We start from the raw sequence: 17,116 nt of genomic DNA on the forward strand, positions 1-17,116 counted from the left end.
TCATTGTCAGAGAACTGTCTCAACTTATTACATTTACCAGGCATCGCAGCAGGAATCTGATATTTACTGCAGCTTTTTCAGTTCACTCTGAGTATTGGTCTGTTAAATCTTTTGACTTTTAGATTTACAGCAACTGCAGATTCAACCTTCCAGTGCACAGCTGAAAGACTTGAGCTCGACAGTTGAGGCTCCTTGCTTACATAAAAGTAGCTTATGACACAATGTAAAAATAGTCAAGTCAACTGACATGTGCAACACAATACAGGATTGAAATCACCTTCCTCAAAGGCCTCTGGTGCAGCAACTAAACAAAAAAAGTAAACACTGAGAACAGATAGAATATAAAAATACATCTTGTTTATACAAGGTAGATTAAAGAGAAACATGACATAGCATGTGGCAATATACAATATACATAAAGTGGCTGATGCAACCCGGAGTTGAACAGTGCAGAAAAGAATGGGTGGAGCGAGCTTATACATATATACACAGTATAAAAGGAAAGGGAAACGAATTAGCTACTAAGAGTAGCAAATATAACTAGCAAAATGCTCATAAACTACTGAAAGAATATGCAATACTTACACAGTGAATGGCCCCCGTAACAGTCATGATATGTCAATATTACTGTCGTACAAACATGTACATCAGTGTAAGAACTGTTCAGCAGCCTAATTTTGTTTGAGAAAACCGAATCCAAAGAACAGTATTTTAAATATAAGTAATTATAATAGTACAACCTGAACATTTCCACTAATTAACTAATGGCAAACAACTGTTTGCAGTAACCTGACCTTCTAATGTAGTAAAAGTCTAAATCAGGAGGGGATTATGAGCAACAGGTTTAACAGGTTGAATTTTTCTACATTCAGCTACCCTAAAAGTATTAAAGTATTTTCACTCTCTTATTTTCCAGGGACTCATTCCCCCTCTTGATTAAATTGGTCCCAACAAGTTTAACATTTGTTTGTTTGTTTTCAGTAACAGTTAGTACCCAGTCTTGTTGCTTTTGCTTCTCGTACAATTACAAGAATTTAACATAAATGTATGTAAAAAAATAAATAAATAAAAGTTTCCTCAGAAGTGCATTACTAGTTTGTGTGTGTGTGAGCATGTGTGGGTGGGGTCGACCATTTCAGGCCTGGTCTCGCCACAGATTGGCTGTGTTGACGGGAAACCTGTCAGATTTTCAGATTACTCCAGCCCTGCGATGCTTATTTAATTTAATCTGGAGGAAGCACATGTCCAGGAGCAGCAAACAGAGCCAATTCTAACAATTAGCTCATGAGGTCTCGTTCCTCTTTTTCCCCCCCTGCCCCTTGTTGATTCGTTGTCTTAAGAGTATATGCAGACTGAAAGAAATCTGCTGAAATGTTTCACGGCACTTAATTTTTGCACAGATTCAGCGTAGTAACCAGTTTTCTTTTATGCCTTCATGCCTTCATCTCATTTTTTATTCTTAACTCACATGTCCAACACACACACACAGACACACATTGGGATACATAGATAATGGGTTGGCATTGGCTGTAATAGGCCTGAAGAACTTCTATTCATCCCCACATGATGAGCAGCTCTTTGGAGACATGAGCACCAGCACAGTGTCCCACCTTTTGGTTTTGGATTTCTTTTAACTTTGTTGTTGAGCATTGTATGGACGGAGAGATCTCCATCCTTACTTTAAGACTACATGAATATGGTGACATAGATATTTGGTAACAATGCAACATTGTAAATCAATATTTTACCATTTCAGACAATGATTTTGAAGTGTTTTGAAGTGAAGTGTCATCTACAGAGCTCTTTTAAAATTGCAAAACATTGGAAAAGGTCCTGGTAGTCGTTCTATATTCACATACAGTTATGCGCTGTTTAATTGTAGCAACACTGCCCTTTCAGACCTCTGAAAATACCATGACAGAAAACAAGGGAAGGATGAGATAGGGAAGGATGTGCAGCAAAGGTCACCAGCTGTGACGCCAGGTTGGCACATGAACCCACCAGTGCATCTGATTAAGCAAATCAAACACTGTTTATTTATGATGACAAAAGGCACCAAAATTGAAATGTAAATAAAACCTGAGACTACGCTGACATTTAGATGATCAAGAGTTTAGAAATGCAGCACACACATTCTATAGAGAGTTACTTTATGCCAGACATATTTGTTTTGTCCTCGTCACCGTTCTTTAGAATAGTAATTGTAGTGCTAGTGTTACGGTCTTGTTCATAATTCACTTAACTAAAGTGTGTGTTCTGCCTCCGATACATTTCTATGAAAGTTTCTTGGTCCCTGGTCAATTTTTATTCATTTCAGCACCTCGGACAGCACCCCTCCAAGAGGCATAAATTAAGAAAATTTCATAACCAAACATGAAACAGTCAGGAGTGACAAGTGGACCAGTGGGTAACAGGGAATATTTTGTGGTTAATATATAAACTGATATTTGAAACGTGACGCAGGAACAAAACTAAAACAGCCTTCATTTCATATTTTCCCCTTTAACCTCCTTCCTAAAGTTTTCTTTTCCACTTATTATCACAATGAATAGTTTCAGATTAGTTGTCAATCAGCCAGACTTCTAAAGGCGGTTGGTTTCCTGGCTGAATATTAAAAAATTCAACAAATCAGTAGGCCTAACATCACTGGCAAGCACAGCACATCTGATAATCCGTGATCTTAAAAGCTGGTCACGTTTCAGGTGATTGTGTGATTATGTCGGCTGAAATGTGTCATAAAGCCGACTGCTATGCCCTTCTGACATTCAAACCTTTAAATATTACACGAGGTTTGAATGTGTCCCTTGATGTTGTTATCGTCACTGTTTCTGATCTGCTGGTGCGCTCCCTTTTCACTTTGGACTCATCTTTGAATGTGTGTATTGCTGCCTTCTGCATATTTCATATTATTTTCCACGCTGCTATTATTCAACAACACGCGTCTTTCTCTCACATCGAACAGTCGCCTCTGCTCCTCTTCACTTCAACACACATATCAGTTACACTTAAGCTTTCAGATGCAATGTCAATCATGTGTCTTATTGGGCCAATTAGAAAAACTGTTTATGTCAGAAGAGGGTGCAATCTCCCGTTTCCGGATGGGTACAAATTTGAGCATGGCACACCCAAGTTCATTCACATTGGAAAAACGTCTCCGTAGGCGATGTTCGTGTGTGTGTTAGAATGTCCCAGAAAAAAACAAAAAAAAGAAAGAAAAAGAAAAAACGTCTCTCTCGCCTTTGTGAGAAGCCCATTTGAAAATGTCCCCTCTGTGGACAATGACCTTGTTTAAAAAAAGAGACTGTTTGGACTCGGAGTGTGTTCTTTTATGTGGGAGTGTGTGCTTCAGCGCGTCTACAAGACGTGGAAAGGGGCTGGGACAGGCGGGCACGCCCAAACCATGGTGTTGAATGACGCCCGTCTGTTGCTTCTTCTATATATCGGTGCGTCCTGCGATTGGCGGACGACAGTGAAAGGTACCCAGCCCCGGCGCGCCGTGGGCGGGTAAAAGGCCTGTTTATAAACCCAGATCTCTCCCCGTGGGCGGGAACAGCAACAGTAGGGAGTGAAAGTGAAGCGAAGAAAGCGAATGAGGGAGAGAGAGAGAGAGAGAAAGAGAGAGAGAGAGAGAGACGTGGAGGGGAGACGAGGCTGTGGCGGCGGCTGTGGTTGACCAGGGTTCGCGGAGGGGGCGAGGCGGCCGCCCCTGTATGCGTCTTCAACCGCGCATGGACGACCACCTCAGCCTCCTGCAATCACCCCCACCGAGCGTAACCAAAACCCGGGGCGATAACCTGGTGAACCACGGATACACAGAGACTGAGGCCGACGTCATGACGGTTGTGGCGTGTGACAACATGCTGGAAGAGTCGGCGGCTCTCCCGGGCCACCACTCTCTGGACCGATATGAACCAGATCATGAGTGCTGCGAGCGGGTGGTCATCAACATCTCAGGGCTACGCTTCGAGACGCAGCTCAAGACTCTGTCACAGTTTCCAGAGACGCTGTTGGGTGACCCCAAGAAGAGGATGAGGTACTTCGATCCTCTTAGGAACGAATACTTTTTCGATCGGAACCGACCCAGCTTTGATGCCATTCTGTATTACTACCAGTCTGGAGGGCGCATCAGAAGACCCGTTAATGTGCCCATTGACATTTTTTCTGAGGAGATACGCTTCTATGAGCTGGGTGAGGAGGCTATGGAGAAGTTCAGGGAGGATGAGGGCTTCATAAAGGAAGAGGAGCGGCCGTTGCCAGAGAATGAATTTCAGAGACAGGTGTGGCTGCTTTTTGAATACCCAGAGAGCTCCGGTCCAGCCCGGGGAATAGCAATAGTGTCCGTCCTCGTCATTCTCATCTCCATTGTCATCTTCTGCTTAGAGACACTGCCGGAGTTCAGGGACGAGAACAGAGATCCGATCACAATTGCACCCGTGATAAACGGCACGCTCCCCTATTTCATCAGCCCGTTCTCAGACCCGTTCTTTGTGGTGGAGACGTTGTGTATCATCTGGTTCTCCTTCGAGCTGTTGGTGCGCTTCTTTGCATGTCCGAGTAAAGCCACGTTCTCCAAAAATATTATGAACATCATTGATATTGTGGCCATCATCCCCTATTTCATCACCCTGGGCACGGAGCTGGCGGAGAGGCAAGGGAACGGACAGCAGGCTATGTCGTTAGCCATTCTCCGCGTAATTAGGCTTGTTCGGGTGTTTCGCATCTTCAAACTCTCGCGTCACTCTAAGGGGCTTCAGATTTTAGGACAAACTCTAAAGGCCAGTATGCGCGAATTGGGCCTGCTCATCTTCTTCTTGTTCATAGGTGTCATTCTCTTCTCCAGTGCTGTCTACTTTGCCGAGGCAGACGACCCAGAATCCAGTTTCAGCAGCATCCCGGACGCATTCTGGTGGGCAGTTGTCACAATGACTACCGTGGGCTATGGGGACATGCACCCCGTGACAATTGGAGGGAAGATTGTTGGGTCTTTGTGCGCAATCGCCGGTGTGCTGACTATTGCCCTGCCTGTGCCCGTCATCGTCTCCAATTTCAACTACTTCTACCACAGAGAAACGGACGGCGAGGAGCAGGCGCAATACCTACACGTGGGCAGCTGTCAACCTCTGGCAGACGCCGAGGAACTGAGGAAGACTCGTTCCTCTTCCTCACTCAGCAAGAGCGAGTATATGGTGATAGAGGAGCATGGGATCAACAGCGCGTTCAAACAGCAGCCCAACTTCCCCACCACGACCCAGAACAACTCACAGAACTGCGTGAATATAAACAAAAAGATTTTCACTGACGTGTAGCCAACTTTAAAGTCATGACCCTGAACACAGGAAGTGGTGATGTGTCAACACACAGCTGGTTCTGTCGTTGCGCACCGTGGAAGCAGCGGTGGATCAGACGAGTAGGGAAAGGAAAAAAAAAAAAGACAGCGAAAGGGCAAACCCTGTCTGTTCAGAGATGCTGCTCCATTCACAGAATCAGGATTTTCTCATTTCAGTGGTATGAATTCATAAAATCTGTATGGTTCCATTCCCGCTTGCATAGAAAGAAAGTGCTCCTTTAAGTATTAGGCCTATTCTTCTCTGAGTGAGGGGAGTGACCTGTTGTGCGTTGTGCAATAGCCAGTATACTATCACAACAGGTAGATATAGAAGCTTTATAACTGTGACAGATGAGTAGAGATGTATGCTACTCAAAGGACACTCACATTGTATTAACATGCGTTATGAGTCGTGATCCGTCAGTCATAGCCTATGTATAATATTCAGAATCATTTAAATATGTGTGTGTGTTCTGAAAAACTCAGTTCAGCATATATTATCTCAATTAGACCGTTTTGTGCTATGCCTTTATTGTGCGTTAAAGTCTAGTCCAAATGCTACTGTCTTAAAAAAAAAAAAAAAGCAAAGGAAAAAAACAAAAACAATTCCCTGCGGTTCCTGGATATAGGCTGTCCCGGTAGTCTACTTAATGCGTAAACGACGCCATGTAAACACAGAGGCCTGGCGACTGTCAGCATCTCATTATCGTCGCAAGACAAACGTGAGGGAGAAGGAACACAGAGCTCTTTCGTGCGCACAAACGGCGATCAAAGATGGAGTGTGTTTCTCTTCGGATGCCTCAAATATAGCCCGCTGTGATGCAGTCTCCATGGCGACCGCCGTTTCCTCGGTAACCCCAGTCACCGTTGCCATGGAACCCTTGTTTCCACAGTAACCTCCCAGATGGCTTGGAAGCTTTATTGAAGATTCTCATCTAAATAGCTCGTCTCCAGTCTCTATTAAGGCCGTTTTTTTGTGTCGGCACGCGTTGCGTGCGTAAAACGCAAGCCCAAAACATGCGCAGCGCCACTACAGCTACTCAGCGAGCTCACCAACTGGCTTTAACACCGACACAAAAATAAACAGGACTAAGGAGGTCTGTTTATTATTTGCCACGATGAACTGACCCACATTAGACACAGGCACAACTCAGAAAGGTGCTAAGCCGGGAGAGGCGTCACGAGAAGCAGCGTGTAAGGAATTATGAATGGACTGGGAGCACATTGTCTGGCTGTCCTGGGTGCACTACTGTGGACGCTCAGCAGGGGCTGCTGCACTCCCACTGACAAAATTGGTAAGTTCTGAGCACATCCATGGTCCTCTCTCTCCCCTCTCCTTTTCTGTAAAGTCATGGAACCAGGGTTTATGGTGTTTGTAGATATTATCAATTACTTTACAGATGAGTCAGTCAAATCTGCAAAAATAGAAACAGGTGAAGGACACCCCACTGACATGGCATGAGCTCCCCCCACGAGACAAGATTTATTTAAAGTTAGTAGTAGTTAGTATTTACAGCAAATATCGCACAATGTCAGGGTGAGGATAGTGTTTGTCTTCCTTTCAGTAATTAAGTGAATATTACTAGTTGCGTCTATATCTATGCTTTACATGTACACCTTGATTAGTCTGAATGTGGAGGACTTCCTTTGGTACTGGGCATGATTCACATGCAGTGTACCCAGGTTGACTTTCACCTTCAGCTGACTTTGTCTATGAAAGAGGGCCACCAGCATGCCCACCCAGCTAGTCTGAGTGCTGCCCTCTGGTGGCCACCATCCGCTGCCAGATGAACAGGTGGCTCATGCCTGACCTCTGTCTTAGTTTGCCAACGAGATATCGGAGAGCAAAACCGAAAACAGAGCTGATCTTCCGACACTGGTATGACAGAATAAATACAGCTTTCTTACACAACTGTTCAATCTGTCTAGCAGTGGATTATCATTTAAGCCCTTGTAGTATTCATAAATATCGGTATGTGCAGCGTGTTTAAAAGGCTGTTGAAAATAATTTGCTCGTCCTCTGCACCACATTCTTGTCTTTAAAACAGCTGCACTGCGATCCTTGCAGATTTATGTCCACAGCTACGTTCACTTTCCTCCCTGACTACGGTTACTCTAGCTGAAACACAGAAGAGTTGTAAGGGAATAAAAAAAATCAAAAGACGTGATGTGACATCTGTCAGTGTTCTTATTATAGTGTCCCTGCGCGTGTACTTGAAACATAAGGCACATGTGAGTTGTAATACACAGTAACATGCATACATCTCATTTGGTGGCGTGCCCTCAAGGCAAAGTGGGAGTTGCCACAGAGTGACCTCCTCATCGATTATTCCGATCCAATTTGACCCTTGACATTGGCTTCATATGATCTGCTGTACCTCCATATTAGGCATCGGTTAAACGGCCTGCTCATTTCTCAGGGCTCATAAAAATCTCCACTGAGGAGAAACACTGGTCTATTGATCAGTAAGTGAGATATATTATAGAGGAGATGGGAGCTACTTGTTTATCGTCTAACTAGATTGGTGAGTCTGGAAGCTATTCTCCTGGGCACAGGCGTGATGGATTGTTGGAGAAAAAAACACAGACATCGTAGATTACCGCGCGCTCAATTCTTATTCTGTCCATCTCAGTCCACGTGAATCCCTGCAGATGACTGGAGACCAACATCTGTTACTGTCGGCTTTTAATTACCTTTCCTTTTCTCTGGAAAAGTCTTCTGTGAATGTGTCACAGTGTAGATGATTTATGTCGTACGGGTTGCAGTTAATAAAAAAAAAGAAAGCTTAATTGGAAACGTAGCCATCGGTGGGGGCACATATAAGAACACGTCGACCTTCTTGTCATAGGATAGTGTCTCTTGTCACAAAGCTGCCTGCTCCTCCCTTTTCACTTTCTGAACAAACAGTATTTACAGCTAGATTTTTGCATGAGCGGTAATGAGACAGCAGGGAGAAGAGGAGAGGCCTTACTTTGTTAACAAGACCACTGAACTGCATGATGGCCATGCTGTGTGGTTCTAACAATGTTTATCCATTCCCTCCTCCTCCTTCTCCTCCTCCTCCTCTCCTCTCTTTCAGATAAAAGTTTTTCCATTTTCCTGCTCAGACCTCCTGGAACTCCCAACAACCCCAAACAGACTGCGTCCCACTTAGGTAAACAGACTGTGTTTGATTAGGAGAGAAAACATGTGCGACCTACCAATAACATTTAACTAAAATGACTTAGACTAGTTTTTCCCAGTGTATAGATATAACCTGCAGTGACCCCTCTACGTCTTCCTTTTAGGGCTGCAGTGACTCCATGTTGAGTGAGATATGCCAAAGTAAAGAATTGAGAGAGAACCATCTGGGTCAGTTCTTCCTCTTCCCCCTCGCTCTCAACTACTGGTGCCCTCGGACGTGGACTCACACGTGTTGCCTAGCTGTTCTCCGACTCCGACTGGGGACGTCCTCTAAAACAGACATGCAACAAAACACAGTCGCAACAGACGTATTAAATGTTCCACGTGAAATTTTGTAGCTGCAGTTTTTCCACTGCTTTTATTCCGGAGTTAACACACTGTGAGTGGAACCATCACAGGAACAAAAGTGAATCGGACAGAATTCAGCTGGAACTGTGTTACGGACATTTCTCTTGCTCTGCTTTCTATACAAATATTCAGACGGACAGATTCGGGAAGCGGCCGGCATTTTTGCAAAGCACATTTCACACTCCTGGAATTTACAGGGATTTCTACATTCTGTATTCACATTTCTGGGAAGTGACATCCATCGCGGGCAATAAGCGACAAACGTCTTTAAGTGAAAACTGGCGAAAACAAAACGCAATTGATTCCGTCTGTGATTTACTGCTATGAAACTGTGACACAAATCAAAGACTGTTAGCCATATGCCTTTGTAGCTCTGTGTGCTCTGTGTTGCTAACGTGCGAAACACGCAGGTACGTGTGCTTGTTGCTGCTACCCCGCCCCCGCCCTGCCCCAGCCCGCCCCCACCCTCGACGTACGCACGGAGAACGATGTGAAGGCGTTCACGCAGAAACAGACACACAAACATTCACACGCACCTGTTTACACATGACTGTAGATTGTATCCCAGAGTGCACTCTTGATTTTTGGGATGGGGCAGAATGTTGTCGGGGGGTGGGGGGGTGGGGTGGCTGTGTACGCCAGTATTTGTTCTGTGTTGTTCTGTGATGTCTTAAACATGACGTATAAAGAGATTATGAATCGTGCTGTCTTTATTTGAGAAGAGGTGCAGTCCGTTTTCAGTTGATTACCGAGAGCGTCATGCTGCTTTACGTTTGAGAGAACGTCTAGGGTCCGGTTTCACATTATGTCACACTTAAAGGAAAGGAAGACGCACAAATGAAAACTTTCTGATGGATAGTTGTGTGTCTTTTCCCATTCAGTCCAATATATCCATTGTAAATCCGTGTTGTTCAGCATAAAAATGTGGTTTTGTGCCGTATATATATATATAAAAAAAAAAAAGCGACATGATTTGAAGGGTTCAATCATTCAGCGCTGCTTTAATTTTACCGAGTCAATTCGGGAAACAGGTATTCATATTTATGACACTGGCATACAGGAAATGCCGCTGCTTAATAAGTGCTCCTCATACAGCGTGTTGCACAGTGACAGGCTTTCAGTAATGAACCTGGCTCACAGCCTTTGGTTACGGAAAAACACGGGAGAAGACAGAACGAGGCATCCCCTCTGTAGTCACTTACATAAGAGAGAATACTACGTCTGTAAACACCAGAGAAACAGAAGGAAAAAATCCAAAAATAAAGGCACCGTTCTGTCACACAGATCTAAGAACCGCAACAACGCAAGCGCCTCGGATGTATATTTAGCTCGGAAAAAAAAAGGGGGGAAGGTGATTCCCAAATTGAACTCCTGCTTCCTGACCTGCAGTCAGACCTTTAAAGAGGAGCGAACTTTGTGTGAGCACAATGGAAAACTTCATTTCATCTCTGTGCCCAAGAGGTAAATATTAACATTCTAACAGAGGTTTACAGCAATCATACTGTCACGGTGTGTATGAGCAAGTGTGCTTTATTGCTTTCGTAAGCCTGCCACTACCACCACCAGTAACTCTACTCGACTACTCCCCTGGCTATGGCGTGGACATCTTTTCTGTGGTGCTCCCCTCATGTGATCCCCTTATGAGCACAGTTAAGAACAAACCGCTCCTTTTGATTTCTCTGTGCCTGTTTAATTTCTTTATATCTGCTTTCCTGTTAAACATGTCGGCGAAAGGTATAGCGCCGCGTCTCAGATCACCGCGACACCGTCGAAGCACTCCGCCAGCCGCGGCGCCACAAAAGGAAATCTCCATAGTAACAAGGGAGGGCTGGCTGGTAAGTAAAAGAGACAGATTCAGCCCTCTGCAGGTGTACTGAAGACCCCCCCGCCCCCCTCCCCTCCTCATTAGGCTGTTTGTATTAGTGTCAGCAATTAATGTGCAGACGGCTTCGGAGATGAGTGAAATGTATAATGTGTTTGCAGTATGTCATTTTGTGAGTCGTCGTGTTTGTGAGCTGTGTACACTGCGTTTGTGTGTGTTTGTGTGCCTCTGGCAGAAGATCAGTGAATTTATTCCACAGGCAGATTGGGTCTCACCATGCAGGGACTCCTTTTGGACAGCTCGCCCAAGCTGAGTGAAGGGGATGCCAACGCCGTGAGTCAACTTCAGATTGCACGCGCACACAGAGAACATTAAACTAAATGTCTCTAAATGTCAACTACTGATGAACCTAATTACTTAAAATTATTGTAAAGCTGCAAAAACATATATATATATTTATTGTTGCCTCTTGAGTTTAACATTGGATATTTGATTTCTATTTAATTATTTTTCTCTAAACATGTCTGTCTACAATTTGGTGCTGAGAAGGTCGTACAATGGGTTTCTTAAGCTTGTCACTGAAAACGGTGCTTTGAGAAGAACAGAGAGGTTGTGCCCCAGACCACTACATTTACATTCACACTTTACAGAATAATAATAATAATATTCACTCCTCACATTATGTTATGTCCCACTCATGTTGTCACTTGCAGGAAAAGCTACTATTTTTTGTTTTTGTTCTTTGTTAGGAACACATGCAAACAGAAGTAATACACAGGAGCACCAAAAAAAGCCACAAGCCTTTACACAAATCTACAAAAACAAAAATGCTCTTCATGTATGGATGCTATCAAAATATATATACATTTCGCTTATTAGTGGGTTTCTCCATAATATAAAAGTAGATCGTTAACTAGATCCGTCTGTTCATTTGAGCTTTATGTGCCCATCTTAATCACTGTTCTGCTCAGTACCTCATAAAGGTTATTCACCTTATTTTGCGCGATGAGATCACAGAGGCATCATTTTTTTCAAACGAGGTTTTCATCTTTAAACTTCCTCCAGAGTGCAGTTAGAGGTGCAATTTAATAAAAGCGATGACCACTTTAAAGGCCAGTTCATTATCGTCCAGTAGAGTAATGACCGAGTGTGTCAGGGTAAGACTATTACAACAATCAATTTCAATTTTTTCTAAAATTATGTGTTTCTTTAAAATTCTCATTTTTAAGTCTTCAAACCTCCCAGACCATTAACTACTGAATGTGTCACCTTTTTTTTTTTTTTTTTTTCTCTTAACAGTGTTCTCTGTAACTTTCACTTACGTGATATTCCTGTGTTCACCAGCAGAGCCACATCCTTGACAGCACGCAGCACTGGAAGCCCGGTTGCTAAGGGTGATGATGCTGTTGCTAGTGTCTCCACAGAAATCTGATTATATCTGGAAGCTGATTGGCTGTGCACCGTTCAGCCACAGGCACAGCAGACAAGGCAGGACTCCCTGTCCAGACATATGCTCTATATGCAAATGAAACCAAACCAGCCAAGACACACACTAACAAACGCACTCAGAATAATATCCGCAGCATATTAAGAACCAGATGTTAAGACACAAACTTGATTGTTACATTGATTTTTTTTTTTTTTCCCCTAGCTGTTGGAAGGGCTGTCAGTCATCTCAGCTTCTGCTGTCAAAACAAACAGACAGATGGCAGAGAGGGCGATAGTGTAACAGAGAAAGAGAGAGATGCTGCTGCTGGTTTCCAAGGGATGACTCATCACTTTGTCACTGTGACCTTTATCTACTACCCTCTCCACCTCTATTGTTCCATCCCGCCCCTTCATTTTCATTTTCTGCACGCCCCTAACTGCATTTCCTGCTGACTATGTCACTCTCTTCGCTACCCCTGCTACCCGCTCTCCCATATCTTCCTGACATAATTTTAACCTTGTCCTTCCTTTTTTTTTTCCTGACATTCCTCCTCCGGTCCCTTCATTCTTCTGAGGAGAGTTGTCTTTCCCATGGGGTGTAAGCTGTCTCTGAAACAGTGTTTCCACAAGTCTCAGTCCCATGAGAGACACGCGCGCACACACGCCAGACAGAATGGTTGCAGATGCTTGTGGCTGCCGGACTGTGACTTGTATACATTAACTGTTCATTTAACTGAACTGTCCAGACAAACAGCGCTTAATAGCTGCCTGCAGTGTAAGAAAAAAACAGTAGCCGAGCGAAATCTTCTGCACAGTCAGCTGACATTTTAAACTCGGGGAACCGAGCCTCAGTGGGAAGGTGACCTTTGCATTTATCTAATATATCCCGGCCTTCATATACATATTTATGCAAAATAGATGTCATGTCTATATAGTTTTTCAAGTAAGCCACGCCTCCTGACCACTGAAAAAACAAAAAACAACAGAACCTGAAACCAGGTCCAGAATCAATAGAGGAGTACTCTACTCTGTAGGTAAGGACGTGTCCCGTCATGAAAGCAGCGGTCGTGATCAGTCAGGCTGCTTTCAGCAGCCAGGTAGAGAACTTCCAAGGTCAGTCTCTAAATATAAAGAGACCCCAGAGGGAGGCGTGAGGTGAGAGTGAGGGGTGGAGGAGGGAGAGGGAACGAGGAAAGGAAAAAAAAAAAAGAGTGATGAAGGGTCAAAATGATGAGGCAATTCCAGTAAGTACCTTGGCTTTAACGGAGGGGGCATTGTCCTTTGTTGAGTGCTGTTTTAAAGCCCGTATGTCACAATGAAGGAATTTAAGGGTGTTCATGTGTTCAGCCGTTAGAATGACATGTGTCGTCATTTTATGCAGGTGTGTGCATCTGTGTGTGTACAGTACGGATTTGTTTCTCCTGCCTTCGTCAAAAGTGTGTGCAGTTTAATTAGAGGTTAAATTAGGATCACTTGCAGCCAGTTCAACACTGTCCACATTTGGATATATTTAAATGCATATTTTATTCATAAATATTACAGCTGCATGTGGCTTGTTGTCTCGAAGATACAAAGGCACGTGGAGTCAGCACTACTGTTTCTAAGCATGTGAAGCATGTGTTTCATTGTGTTCATCTGTTCCGGTTGTGTGGTCGGACGCATTCCGACACAGTTACAACCAAGCACGTTCGAGCTTTTAAGTGAGTGATTACCTGCTGCAGCGCCAGCAGAGGTCATTTGGGACAAAGCTCCTCCCCTGCAGTCGGCTGTCGTAAGTCGGCTCAACAGCATCCTCTTCTCTCCTTTAGGTTGTCTCCTTCTCACGCGCCGCCTCCCTCTGTCACGTCCACATGTTTTGCTGCATGCAGGAAAGGGCAAAGATTTTAGGCGTGCAGGTGCTGAGTCACACGCTGACACACAAACATCCCACAATCTAATGCGGCTGAACCCATTTTGTGACAGCGCAGTGAAACATGAATTTATTCCCTGAGTATAATGATTGTATATTAAGAGGCAGGATACACAGACGTTTTTGAGAACATTGAACTTGAATGCCTGCACCGGCTAACAAGTAGTGCCAACCAGAAAAAGAACAAAAAAAGAAGCTCAGACGTGGTTAGTGCAGCTATGTGGGATCAATAGTTTGAAACCTTTCTAAAGTTTCTCTATGAGGTTCCATCTGGTCTGCTTGGCTGAACACAAACCACGATCGATGGTCCTATTCTGTTCACACTTGGCACAACCTGAAGGTGAGAGGGAACTGATACAAAGGACTAAAGGGTGAGAGGTTCGGGGCGGTCAGAATGGTGTGGCAGCAATTTTTAACAATTTATGGTGGTTGTTACAGACTCTAAATAAACCTGTGGCAAAAGAAGACCCAGAGCATACAATATACAATATACAATACAATATGCAACACAGCTGTACTACAGAATAATCACTTTCCCAATGCTCACACTGTCTGGATAAGCAAGATGGGATTATGGGCCAAAATAAACAAAAAACTGTCTATTGTTTTGTGTATATACATCGATCAGTCACGACATTAAAATCAATGGCAGGTGAAGGGAATAACATTAATAATCTTGCTTCAGTACTATGTTCTGCAGAGAAATTAGGTCTTGGTATTCATGTAGATGTTATTAAGACATGTCCCACCCACCTGAACACTGTTGCTCACATGTCCAACCACATGTCTCTAGCAGGACAATGTGGCCTTCCACACAACAAAAACTGCATAAGAAAAGCTCCCAAAACATGAAAAATAGTCCAAGCTGTTGACTCTGCTTCCAAACTCCCTATACCAAAAAAACTAATCAGGTATATGTGGGATGCTCTGGAACAAGCCTGGCCTACGAATGCCCTTTCCCTCAATCCACAGGAACGAAAGACTCCCCTAACAACGCCCTGGTTAAAATGCCTCATTTGTTTTTTCACTTTAGTTTGTATCAGTTTGTAACGTGGCCAGTTGACTGTAATAGAAGTCCACCACTGACTATAACACTCTCAGAGGGGCCTTACAGTTATAAGATGTTGCAGAAGAGGATTTGGATGTGTGAACGCCTTGAGCAAACACCTGAACCCCCTTAAACAACTTCTCCTTAATACTACATTCATGACTCGATGGGTTAAATGCAGAGGACAGAGTTCCCCACGAGGGATCAATATAGGATAAAAATAAAAATGTTTTGGGCTCACACTTCCTACGGCACTTACATATAAGTGAGTAGTTTCAAGATGCTTCACAGTCGACAGAGCAGGAAGTGAGGGTGCCAGGGAAAAATTAACTTGACAGGAAGAAACAAAATGCAACTTCTATGGAGGAGGGACTCATGTGCTTAAGGCCTGCCAGGTACAAAGACAAAAAAAAAAAAGAAAGAAAGAAAAAAAAATCAGAAGTAAGCTGAGTAATTCATCCACCTGTATCCATGCTACATGATAAAAACATGATGTTAACTGGTAATGCATGATAGATGCACTATTGATGATGGATCAAAGGGATGGCTGGAGGCAGCAATCAAAGTATAAATTATAAAACAGCTTAGTGGGTCTACAGCATCCTCATTAAGTTCCTCTTATAAGGATAAACAAGAGGGCGAAACAAAGTTAATGACATGCAGTAGTGGTGCACGAAAGCACGAACACTGAAAGGGAGGAGAGGAGCTCAGTGCATCATGGGAGATCCCCCAGCAGCCTAGGTCGATAGCACTAAAACTATGACATGGTCCAGCGTAACCTAAGCCACTCATAACTATAAGATATACTGAAGTAAAAGCTTTAAGGATGAGCTTTGAAGTAGAAAGAGTGTTTGTCACCACAAGTAAACCCGACGAGCTCTGTTTTGGATGTAACCTGAGGTCTAAGAAAAAGGATGGAGCGCGGCTTTGCTTTGATGCCCTAGAATGGAAGGAGAGTAATTTTCTACCGTTCTCTTTTATATAAATATTGCATCTATCTTGTTTGTTGTGTTGTTGTTTTTTAGTAGTTTAGACTATCCCCGATATTTGTACAGTATTAAAAAAACAACCCAGTATTTTATTTTCTATATTGTTCCTAACCGTTACGTGAGCAGTGACCAAGCTTATAGGTGTGATAATGTTATGAGTGGCTTACTGTGCTGCTTATAGGATGTCGGTTAGTCAAAGAAAAAATATTTTCTTTGGCCAAAATGTGTTCATGCTTTAGAACGCTGGATCCCAATATGACACGTGGCCATACTGCAAATGTTAAATAAAATATTACAATCAATAGGTGACTGACCCACCCCTTTCTCAATCCCAGCAAACTCAATCTCATATCCCACAGCCTTCTCTAAGTGCCCTCTCTCCCATCCCTCGAGTAAAACTGCGTTATAGATAATTGCTGTGAATGGTGGTGGTAGAAGTTGAATCATTGCGCCGCTGACACTTAGCCCTGGATATTGGTGGCTGGGCTCTCAGCTGGGTCTGCATTTAGAAATGGGCCCCTCTTCATTAACACTTCCATGCGACGAGGATTTAAGAGTTCCTGGCCATCAATTAGCCTGCTTATGTAAAAGTGTCAATAGGCCCTCGTTGAGACCTTCAGCCCGAGCGGCAAACTGGTTATCAGCTCTGTGCAGAATGACCCGCGGCGGCAGTTTCTGCGGCCCCATGTCATCATCTTAATCATTATTTTGGCACTTTGATTGGAGAAGGATTGCATATCATGTTGAACCTGTCCTTGGGCACTGTAGACAATGGCAGATGAAGGAGAACACATGCTGGTGTGCTATTCCTTATGAACTGGAGTGTCTTTTTCTTTTCAGATACAAACTCTGCCTGGAGGAGACAGATCTAGGTTTTCACCTGGCCTATTTTCAAGTACTGGAGGAAAGAATGTCGGGAAGGTCTGGAGGAAAACTTCCGTTTACCGGTTAATATATAGCGTTATCGTTGGATGACTGTGAATTTCATCTTGTTTGTGGGTGCATTAGGAGCTTTTAGTACCAGTGCTTTGGGTGCGAGTGTGCACATACTTAACATGTCTT

General features: G+C 43.7%; 1 protein-coding gene across 1 annotated transcript; it reads left to right on the forward strand.

Annotated features, from left to right (window-relative positions):
- Positions 1-3,166: 3,166 nt before the first annotated feature.
- On the forward strand, positions 3,167-5,785 carry LOC125011664 (potassium voltage-gated channel subfamily A member 3). The gene has a single exon (XM_047590905.1). The coding sequence runs from the start codon at positions 3,711-3,713 to the stop codon at positions 5,304-5,306; it is 1,596 nt and encodes a 531-aa protein (XP_047446861.1). The 5' UTR covers positions 3,167-3,710; the 3' UTR covers positions 5,307-5,785.
- Positions 5,786-17,116: the final 11,331 nt, after the last annotated feature.

This window comes from Mugil cephalus, chromosome 1, assembly GCF_022458985.1.
Source record: "Mugil cephalus isolate CIBA_MC_2020 chromosome 1, CIBA_Mcephalus_1.1, whole genome shotgun sequence".
Lineage (NCBI taxonomy): Eukaryota > Metazoa > Chordata > Actinopteri > Mugiliformes > Mugilidae > Mugil > Mugil cephalus.